General features: G+C 33.1%; 1 protein-coding gene across 4 annotated transcripts in view; it reads right to left on the reverse strand.

The window, feature by feature from the left end:
• Positions 1–1,481: 1,481 nt before the first annotated feature.
• AGFG1 (ArfGAP with FG repeats 1) overlaps positions 1,482–12,097 on the reverse strand; it is a 62,579-nt gene continuing 51,963 nt past the window's right edge. For 2 of the 4 annotated variants that reach the window (XM_045560194.1, XM_045560197.1), the window contains 5 exons: positions 11,855–11,934; positions 11,548–11,640; positions 4,021–4,179; positions 2,917–3,008; positions 1,482–2,168 (listed from right to left, as the gene is read on the reverse strand). In XM_045560194.1, the coding sequence (XP_045416150.1) occupies positions 2,109–2,168; positions 2,917–3,008; positions 4,021–4,179; positions 11,548–11,640; positions 11,855–11,934 (484 nt within the window). In that variant the 3' untranslated portion in view covers positions 1,482–2,108. The remainder of the gene's footprint in view (positions 2,169–2,916; positions 3,009–4,020; positions 4,180–11,547; positions 11,641–11,854; positions 11,935–12,097) is intronic. The other 2 variants (XM_045560195.1, XM_045560196.1) reach the window with 2 other exon arrangements.

Here is a 12,097-nt window from a genome sequence, read left to right on the forward strand (position 1 = left end):
ATATAGCATAACTTTGTACATATGAATTAATTGGGATCCAATACAATCTAAAACAGAAATTCGAAGACATTTCCTAAGTTTTCCCTCCATGAAAAAGGGGCTGAGAAAGTCCCCCAAAATGTAGAGACATTTCAAGGCTATACCAACATACATCTGGACCCGTGCAGATTTAATTCTAAGAGAAGAAGCATACTGCTCAGAAAGGGGTAGCGATTTTCCAGTCATCTTGCTTATCAAAATGGTTCCAATAAACCACACGTTGAGCTAGATGTACACCGGACAGCAATGTTTTAACAAGTCTAAAACACTATACAGGTTTTAAAATACTACAATAACTCATGTAGTCATCATTGCAAAAGGCATTCAACATGAATAAAATGTTTGAGGAAACTTCTGTTTACCTCTTTTAATACCAAAGCTTTTTTTAAAATTTTAATCATTTTAAGATAAAACTTTTCAAACATGTATTACATATTTGCATATGCAATTTCACCCTTTCTTGATGACCCAGAGGCATAATAAAGGACAATTATCAGAAGATGACGTAATGTAGTGATGTCCTACAGGCTGGCTGGCTGTCCCTACACTAAATGTTTTTGGACAGTGTATGCTCCTCATAGTTTTTTCAGTTTCCTTCCTTTCAAGCCATCCTTTCCCTTCTCAACTGCTAATATGCAATGGGCTGAGAAATCAAATAATCAAGATTATTAAAATCTCACATGAAAACAAATCCATGAGTTCTAACATACATACTTTGTGACTCACATGGCTTGCTCAGAGGCATTTTTCAAAAAACTGTTCCAAGTTTTTTAATTATATTTTGTTTTGATGAGACTGCCAGATTATCTCTGGATGAATGAGGCATTACTTATACATAAATATTTAAACAAGTTCATTTGAATATTAACAAAAAGATATAACTGAACTTAGTAACTTTGCCTTTTTAAACAAAATATTCCATGACTTCAAGGTAACACTGGGTTCCAGTTTCTCTCCCCCCAAAACAAACATAAACATATGTCGTATAGATTATATCAGTTTGTCCAAAAAAGAAAAAAAACTGAGGCGCGATCATGTCACAGTTAATGCATGTCTACTTCCAATACATTCAAAGACAATTTTTTTAAAAAAATCAATAGCTAAAATAGGCCTTTTGCAGTCTGAGAATTCAAGATACTTAGAAAAATTTGTAAATACACATACATGCAAATTCTTTATATATACAAATTTCCCAAAATTAAGAAGTTGCAAAGAAATTAGAAGGATTACGGTAAATCTGACAAGCTACATTTAAATGCTTTACCATTGACATATTCCTGAATATCGCAGTCAAAGTAGTTTTAACAAATTTTCTACATGGCCTTTTAATAAAAAGTTAGTCACTAGAAATCTTTTAAGAATTCAAGATGTTCTCAATTCACTACTCATATTTAAGGCCACTTTGGTAAAGGCATTGCAGCAAGAACACAAAAACAATAGCATATTTTCTAATATTTATTTTTTTCACCTGCAAACCGTAGCAAAACATGATCAGCTTTATTATGCAGACAGGTATCCCTCTACATTTTTAAAGAATTTAGGCATGTATAAATAGAAGAGCTCTTTAGAAAGGAAAACTTCAAGAATGAATAAAATCTTCCAATTTTGACTTTGTAACTTTCCAGTAGCAATGGTTAAAATGATTTTGGGTCATTCATTCCAAGATATACGACAGCACCTTAAAAGTGGCTGATCTATTTCCCCAGTAACATTTCTCACATAACAATGTGTTAAAGTTACAAATACTGATATGCACAAATAGCTAATTTCTAAGAAAAATATGTACAGTACTGCAGCATAATGAATGTGGTATCTGCAATAACTTAATATTAGCCAATTTTTAATATACATGATACCGTTACCTTTTTCTGCCAATTCACAGGTTAAAACTTGTTACTGGAGCCCTCCGTTTTGCACATATTACCTGGTGTTTAATACACAATGCAGGCTTTTTAAAGACTTCTCTTGTGTTTAAAGCTAAGATCAGTGAAACAAGACAACAGTGCAAGAGGTGGAGAGATGTAATGTGACCACATAAAAGTTCGTTCCAGTAAAGTGTCTATATAAGGCTATAAGAAAGGATTGGTTGATGAGCTTCCTGTTGGAAATTGTCCTGTTGGTGCACCAGTCTAAAGGAAAATATAAGACAAAATAAATAAACAGACAAAAGTACTGTGTGTGCAAAATACAAAATATTAACCTGTATGTAATTTAATCTTATTTAATTAAACTTTATTTAGACTAAGAATTATTTTATTATTATTGGCAATAATATTTATTCATCATTGTTACTGAAAACATACTATAATAAAACCATTATGTGTCAGGCATTGTGCTATGTCTGTTATATCCATTATTTCATACAATTCTTGTAATAGATTCTAAGAAGGGACTTGGCCCTAAAAAGAAAAGCACTTGTGATTCAAACACAACCTCTGACTCCAAGACTCCCTTTCAAATTGTTCACTAATTCCTAAGACCTTTCATAAAGTATTATTTTGACAAGTAAGCAGGTATGTTTTATATTATAAAATAGCTTATTTACTGTCAATGCTTTGATTTGCAACTGACCAATTTTTTTTCTTTTAAAAAGTCAGAAAAGGATCATGCACTGGCTCTGTCTCAATTTGTATAATCTTATGATGTCATATCAGTAGAATACTAAATATCCCTGGTCATCTAGTGGGTATAAGAAAACGTTAAAAAATGCTAAAAAATTTTCAAAAAACAAACAAAAAAAAAGAATACCAAATAGCATCTAATAGAATTCACATCCTACCTACCCTGGTAGGATGTGAATACTATTAGAGTCTATTTTCCTAATGTGAAAATAAGACACAACAAGTTATAAAGTGCTTAAAATTGAGTTTCACTTACCATAAAAGGATTACTAGATACTCCAGCGGCTGCAACTTGACCAAAAGGGGTTACCATTGGCTTTGTTTGTCCAAATGCTGCAAAACCTGCACCTTGTTAAAAACAAAAATCACCAATTATAACCATTATATGTCTTCAAGAGACAATCGGATACTTATAAAGCCTAATAATAACTTTCAGAGAAATTCCTACCAGAGCAGCAAAAATAAAATATTATGGTTAAATTGTTAGGTCTCATGCTCTTTCAGATATCACAAACTAACTTCCTGTTGCATGTCTTAAAAGAGCTTTCATTCAGCTCTTCAGAAATGGTTAATTCCAACTCATCTCAACAGTGTAAATCACTGACATTCATAGGATTTAATTAATAGATGAGCTTTTGACTATTTGGGAGAGGCTATGCAGACAACACAATGATATCTATGTGAACATCACAGTGTGTTCTCAAGAAATATTTTATTATTTATGGCTCTTCCGTGGACTATGCTTACAGATTTTTAAATAACCACTGACTTTAAAAAAGGAAACATGTAGTTGTAGTTCAAGAATAATCTTCAAATCTATGGACTTCAAATTTTAAGTAGTGAGAGAAATAGGTTAAAAAAATGGTCAAGTGAATCTTCTCACCTCTTCCTAAAAACAAGTAATAAACTCCAACTGTAGTACAGTTAAATATTTAGAAAATTAGTCAATTTTACACACACAACACACAAATCCTTACATAAAAAAGGGACACAAGCAACATTTTGGTGATGAAAGAAAAAAACCCCAACACACTAGGTCGATAAAGTCTTTTGAAATCAAGAGGCGTATTAGAACACATAAGACAAATTAAAAAGAAGAAGACAATAGGAATTCTGAGAACAAAGCGTTACTCTTTAGATGTCACTGATTTCTCCTAAATCTGTCATCTGGTCACAATTTACAAAATCACTCAGTTATCTGAGGCCCGAATCACTAAAAGCTTCTATTTTTGTGCAGTAAACACTCAGTAGATAATACTACAGAATTCTTGAGCAAGGTCTTTGTGCCCAAGCACATAACATTATGATACATAAAGGATTCCTACAGGGGACTTACTGCTAGTCAAATGTTAGATCTTACCATTGGGCTGTTGAGAAAAAGCTGTCTGTTGAGGGAAAGCTCCTTGGGCTGGGAAGGCAGGCTGCTGGAAGCTGCCACTAAAGCTGGTGGGAAGACTATAGGGAGCAGGAGTGCCGAACCCTGCGGGCATGCTCATGGATGCAGTGCCAAAGGTTGCCGCTGACAGGAGAAAAGAAGGGCTGATGAGTTATGTACAAGAGTATGCTTTGTTTCTCATATCAACATTGTAGAATAGACATCATTTACCTTGAAAAATATAAGATGTACATTAAAGGCATTTTAAATTCCAAAACCCCAACAAAGTTAGTAATGAGTTTTAGCACTACAGAGTTTAACTTAACCTACGAAATCTTGTTCTCCTAAAATCCAATGGCCAGAATGAAACTATTAAATGCTGTCATTTGAAACCCCAAGAAAATTTCTCAGAATAATTACATAAAGTTTAAGTCTAAACAGTAGTCTGCTTTTTAAAGCCCATCATTTTTTAATTCATATGTATACTAGTATACATTTTTGTTTTTAGTTTTGTTTTGCTATATACAGTAAGTAACAGTCAATTTTAATTTTATCTACTAAAATATCTGCTGTGATGTAATACATGTGTTCCTGGAAAAAAATTTAAAAACCTCTGCAAAATAGTTCAATAAAAATAACAGGACTTCATAAAACACAAAGGTTAGTTAGAAGCAGACCACTCAAAACCTACAAAGCTTTGTAACTGGAGCCAAAAAAGGAGGTGGTGGTGGTGGGAGGGAGGACAGGGAGGGAAAGAGGGATGAAGGAGGTGGGAGAGAGGGGGAGAGAGGGAGGAGGAGAGAGAGGGATGGAGGGAGAGAGAGAGAGGGAGGGAGGGAGGAGAGAGAGAGAAGCTGAGTCTACTAAAAACACTAACAATTAAAAGGACAGGTTAAGTTCCCATTAAAACAATTTTAAAAGAAATATATGGATTCCCACCCTTTTCTGAAAGATGTAAATGAAGACAGCTTTGGAAGAAGGTTGACAGAAGGTTAGGACTGCTAATGTATAGAAATTAGTGCAAAATGCACAAATATTAGAAAAGAGTGAATGAGCATTCTTAGACAAGACAAAGAATGCAGGATAAATGGACACAGTGTTCAGCACTACTGTACTCCTCCTTGGCTTGCCATGCCTGGCTGCTAATACTTGGTGGACAGAGCATTACCATGCTGGGGGAAATCTGTGTGTGAACCACTGCGAAACATATATGTAGTATGCTGCCATCATTCGCCCATTTACTAAATACTTATGAACTAATATGCATTAAGGAAACACATGCAGCAGAAAAGTACATTATTTATTGCTAGCGAATATTAAAAACAGAACCTTCCAACCATATGTTCTAGGAAAGGTCTCAGTGAAATAAGAGTCAATAATGTTGGTTTAAATATAGACTACTAGTAATTACATAATAAAACATTTTTAGCAACATGCTATCAAAAAACCATAATTCACTGAATTTCCTGATTTAAAAAAATTTACCGACTTGTTCACTGATTTAAGGTATAGAAATTAAATACTAAAAATGTTACATAGAATTATGTCTCTTAATTTTCAAAAACTGATACACAATTTATAGATGTTGTCCAAAGTAATCCTCATAGTCCTAATGTTCAAAAAACAATGCAATTTTGCTCAACAAAAGTAATTAGAATATCACATTTTTAAAAATTATTTTTATATTATTGATGAGGAAAAAAGGAAAAACAGGCCACTGGGAAGCAAGTGAATTAAAGAATAAGCACACTGCAAGGGAAACAGGAGGGTTTCATAACAGACAACAATGCACTGACACAACTTTGACAAATCATTTTAAGAAAGCACTAAAAAGCAAAACTTGGATACAGTTAAGCAAAACCAAACTCCATGGAATAATGTGGTAAAACGGTTTGGTATATCAAAAAGGCATCAAAGAACTATGAATTCAAACTCAAGAAAAAGAACCAAAACAGCTACTAACATTCTAATGTGACCATGGAGGTAAGCAATAATGCTTTACAGCATTAACACATAAATCACTACAAAAGATTTCCATGTAATTTTAAATACAATGTAATTTACCCAATGCCACACATCCATGCCCACTCCATTTGAAAACATGGAAAAAACTTAATTCCACATGCAGGGATCCAGAACAGTAGCAGAAGCTTCCACAAGCAGGTAGACAAATTGCCACACAAATCTAGATATTAGTTGTGGCCACCTACCAAAATGAGCGTGAGGAAACACTTGAGAATGCATTGCTCCAGAAAGGCCTTATGGAAAGCCATAAAGAGACCAATGTCAATTAATTTATGGATAACTATTATTAAAAGTAAATTTATTTCATTAAAAAGTTCTAAAATTAGAACGTACTCTTGCCAAGCAGTAGCGTACAAATACATAATAAAAACATTCACAAAATGAGCCTTTTTATTTCATATTCATGACATAAATTTACACTGTTCGAAATAAATGGGAGTTTAGAATATTAAATAACAAATGAAGAAACACTGATGAAATCCATTTTTTAAAATATACACTTTTTTTTTATGTGAAGACACAACTATATTCATAAAAAAGGCTTTACAGGCATCATGAGCTACACCCAAAGCTGCTATGCATAGGATCATCTAAAATTATCAGCATCCATATTTAGCATTAAAACTTCAAGTCTTGGGAGAGAGCACCTGAACAACTGATGGTTTTTTTTTTATTTACAAGTCAGCACATTAACTAGAACTAAAGATAACTCAAGTGAACTAATTTATTACAAGGGGAAAATTATTAAATATACTAGATCATTAGAAAGGTGAGCAGTATTTTCAGCTCTAAATATAATGGCTGAAAAAAAGAAAGAAAAATGCATTTTGTGCAGATCTTACCTGGCATGTTTGAGGGTAGAGAGGCTACACACAAGTATATGAAGTTAACAGAAAGTAAACAGGCTGTTAAATACTAGAACCCTTTTTTGTTTTAATGATCGGAAATGGTATTATTTCTAAAATATATTTCCATGCCCTTTAAATTAGAACACTTTTTAAAGAAGCATACATTTGGGAAACAGAGTGATTAAGACACTGAGTGGTTCTGAGTGTTGGTTCTGTCACTTTCTAGCTGCACGATATTACTTAATGTCTATAAGCCTCAGTTTCTGCATTTGCAAATGGCGGATGGAATGACAGGGATAACAAACAGTATCTACTTCACAAAGCTGCTGTGAGGATTTAATATAACAATGAATTAAAGTGCTATATAGTAAACATTCAGTGAATGTATTTTTCTTGCTAACTTAAAAAGATGTCACTGTGTTCTGAATTTAAGAAAATGTTAATTGAGGGGGAAGAGTTCTATGATAAGTTTAATGATTTTACATTTATCTCCTCTCTCAGAGCACTTTAAAGGATCTGAGAAGTCCTGTATTAATAATATTGGTTAAATTGTGTTTGTCCCAGCATTTACCATATCTATTTCAACACAGAATCCTTTTCCATGGAATATTGCTACTATCTCTAACACACGCCTGGAGACATGGTCCATAAAGTACACTGGCAAAAACTGGCTTTAAGTCAACAGTGAATATTAGCCCATATTAACCACTGTACTTCACTGTGCAATGAAGATGCCACCCAAGATCTGGTCACGGACTGCTATAAAATTTTTTTAGACCTCAATATCCTTTTGATATAATTCACATACCACACAATTCATCCATTTAAAGTATAGAATTCATTTTTTTAAATATATTCACAGGGCTGTACCACCATCATCACAATCTAATTTTAGAATATTTTCAACACCACTCCCAAAAGCAATCCATACTTATCAGCTGTCACTCCCCATGCTGCCCTACCACTACCACCACCCCAGCCCCTGGCAAACACCAATCTACTTTTTCTCTATACATTTGCCTATTCTAGACCTTTCATGCAAAGAAAACCATAAATATGTGGCCTTTCGTGACTAGCTTCTTTTACTTAGCATAATGTTTTCCAGGTCCATCCGTGTTGTAGCATGTATCAATACTTTATTACTTTTTATTATTTAATAATATTGTATCGTATGGCTACAGAGCATTTGGTTTCATCAGTTGATGGACATTTGGGTTGTTTCTACTTTTTGGCTATTATGAACAATGCTGCTATGAACATTTGTGTCCAAGTTTTTGTGTGGAAGTGTGTTTTCATTCCTCTTGGGTATATTCGTAACAGTGGAACTTGTAGGTCATCTGGTAACTCTAGATTGACCTTTCTGAGAAGCTACCAAACTGTTTGCCAAAGGGGTTGTCCCATTTTACATTTCCACAAGCAATATGTGTGAGGTTTCTAACTTCTCTACCTCCTCACTAATGCTTGTTATTGTCTATCTTTCATTGACCATCTGTACACCTTCTTGGAGAAATGTCTATCCAAATCTTTTGCCCGTTTTTTAATTGGGCTGCTTTTTTATTATTGAATTGTAAGAGTCGTTTATATATTCTGAATACAAGTCCTTTACCAAATACATGATTTGCAAATATTTTCTCCAGACGGCTATGAAGTTTAATTTTTGGTTGTGTTAATTTTTACAACTATCCTGTCTCTTTTTTTATTGCCAAGTTGACAATTTTCACTTTTGGCTGCTAAAAGTACCAACTGCAGATTATTAAATGTTAGACATATCTAAATATGAAGAATAAATTGAGAGTGAGGAGCACAGGGAAAGTAATTCAACAATTCTATAAACAATATATGTCCTACATGCCCAATATAACTTTCTATTTAATTTTTTTCCTTTGGTTTTGCTCACCTACCCCCATTCTTTTTTTGTACCAATCCTGATTTCCAGAGTATATTTACACAGGTGAAGTGAGCCTATTGAATATTTAGATACAAACAAGGAATAGTATATAATGCTAATTTGTGTATGTTTCATCAATGCAAAATTAAATTATAAATTTAGAGGTAATTGTACTGGAATGGAAACAGTACTGGTTTAGAAGCGTTCTGGGTACTTAGGTCAGATCAGCCACTACTTAATTTTGAACCCTCAGGCAAATCTATTAATATCTTTGCAAATCAGTTTCCACCTAGGTAAGAAAACAAGGATGTGAGGGCTAGATTCTATCAAATCTTTCAACTCTGTATTTTATAAGTTTATCTCCTTGGGAAGAAAATAAATCTTTAAAACCATTCATTCATTAAACTAAATGCTAGCAGATAAAGGCTATTCACTCAGTAACATAGGAGAGACAAGAGTTGTAAGAACATTTCCTAATAAATTGAAAATTGTTTTACTTCCATTAGTTATATTTAAGGACATGAGAGGGAGGGAGGCAAAAAAAGAATGCTAAATATCATACAGTTTGAAAATTAAAAAGGCCTTAGGCCATACAGGCTAATCTCCTAATGAAGGATCCTATGTAATATGGTAAAAAAAAAAAAAAAAAAAGTTAAAGCTGCAAAGTTTAAAAAATCCAGGAAAAATATGATTACTTAAATATGTATTTTAAGAATAAAATATAACAATAAAACTTTCAAATTTCACACAGAACTATTATGCAATACCCCTTTCAAAGGCTACCTCAACATGTAATTCTGCAATATAAGCATATTTGAGGACAACAAAAAAAATCCTAAAGAATAAGTGGACACAGATTTATCTTTTGAATAAACTTTGCTAAAATTTTATATGAGTTGAGCACATATTATACACTTAAGTTATATCCTATATAGAACCTTAACTTTTAAAAGACTTCCATACTCTAAATAAAATAAGCAAAAAAAGCCCTTAAATCTAATGACAGAACCAACTCAGAGGTAGTCATGAGCGGAAAATAACAGGTTCAATTTACTGAGTACATACTGTAATGTAAAGACCACACAGTGATTTGCATCATCAAATTTCACAACAATCCTGTCACCAAGAGATTATTTTTCAAATTCTATAGATAAGAACAACAGGCTCAGAGAAATTAGGTCCACACAATAAACCTCAGTCAAGGTACAATTTGAATTTCCATTCCTTAGTTGTTAAATGGGGTTATAACTATAAACATCTCAACAGTACCTTGCAAACAACTTTACCACTCATCTAATGTTAGAACACCAACCCCCACCACCATCATCTTACCCTATTCATTAAAATAAAAGACAAAAAGCTTTCTTAGGGCCACCCAGCAAGTAAAAAATGAATCAGAATTTGAACACAAGTTTGGCTGGCTATAGTCAAACCATGTCCACTTAACTTTTCTGAGCCTCAGTTCGCTCAGCTGTCACACAGTGACTTAGACATATATTTGATGAGAGCTGAGGATTAAATGAGACAATGTACAAAATCTGTTGTATCATGATAGGTTTTACAAATTCATTCCACTAAGTCAAAATAATATACTAAGAAATAGAATGTTTCATGGATCACATCTGATGAAGAAACAGTACAAATGGAAATTTAAAACAATCATTAATTAAGTACACTTGAATTAAAACGAACCATTTTTAAAAAGTTAAATTTGGTATGAAATTCAAATACTTTATTACTAGATACCAACAAATTATGACTAAAGACAATTATGTGAAAAGGAAAATAGTACAGTTCAAATTCCTAATTATAATTTTTAATCTTATCAATGATAAAAACTATTTACTAATAATTACTAATTCTTAATAGTTTAATTGTAATATTACATAGAAGTACCTACTCTCTCAAGATTTCATATCAACGTTTGCTATAAGTGGAGTTTAAACTTCAGTTCTAAGATTACTGTGTCATATACATACCAAAAAAGCTTATAAACTCTAGATGTAACATACACACAGCCATACCACATGCACTAGTTGACATGCCCAGGTGATAGCAAATAGCTCTGGTGTTCAGGTTAATAAGACAAAATCAAAGTACAATATGAGAAAGATGTGCCTGGCTTACAATATTAATCAATGGGAGGGGAGGGTAAAGAGAATTAGGGAAAAAAATTATCAAAAGAGAACATTCAATATTATACCCAAAATTGCATCAGGTTCCCACAATTTAAAAAATGTTAACAACTTTAAAAAAATATGCATTACAAAGACCTATTTATTAAGAACTCATGGAACAAACAAATTCATCTGATACAATCTCATGAAAAAACAAAAACATCTCATAAAATTGTTCTATTAAGACTCAATGACTTATAGCCAATAATTTTGAAACCAGACCACTAAATAAGTAAAAATTACTGTGTTCAGGTCCTATCTCTGTCATGAATTGTCTATGTAGTTCTAAGAAGTCTCATCTCCATGTTGGGCTTCCCTACCCGAAAAATGAAAGCTTAGACTGGGAAGGGTAGACTCTAGTTAATTTCTAAGGTCCTTCTCAACTGTTAATTCCAGGATTTTATAAACTTTCGGCTCTCCATAAACTTGTCCTTTACGGATAAACTCTTCTATCCATTTGCCATACCCCTCAGTAAGGACGAGACCACATTTTCTCGTGTTCTTCACATGGTGCTTTTTACGATAAATACCATCCCCAAAACTTACTGTTCCATAATTTGTCTTTTTTTCTTACCTGTTGCTCCTCTGGCATTGGTCTGAAATGGATTTGTAGAAGATGCCACAGAAGGACCAGCAGCAGCAACAAAAGGATTTGTGGAAGGCGTAGCTTTAAAAAATTATAAAATACACTATAAAATCCTAGTACATCTTGTATTCAAGATTCAAAATATTTGTTCACTATATTTCTCAAGATAGAAAATTCAAGCTTTCTGATAATATATCATTGCTTTGACTGACTATCTTCTGGTATCCCTAAAAATGCTATATGATATATATTTGGGTTCTGTATAAAAACCAGTATTTATACCAGAAGCACATACCTCCAAATGGAGCAGGCACATTTGAAGGTGCAGGCTGTGTCTGTGCAGAAGCACCCACTGGCACTGTTCCAAAAACACTGCTGAAAACAAATATTGAAAAAGTTCATATTAAAAAAAAGGTGGGGGAGGTACTCTATCTACAGGGTAGCCACAGCATCAATATCAACACACAGAAAATTAAGAAGACATATTTAAGGGTAAAGATTTAATAAAATTAAAAACTGTTACTGCTCCATCAACAAT

The sequence above is a fragment of the Lemur catta genome, chromosome 8 (assembly GCF_020740605.2).
Source record: "Lemur catta isolate mLemCat1 chromosome 8, mLemCat1.pri, whole genome shotgun sequence".
Lineage (NCBI taxonomy): Eukaryota > Metazoa > Chordata > Mammalia > Primates > Lemuridae > Lemur > Lemur catta.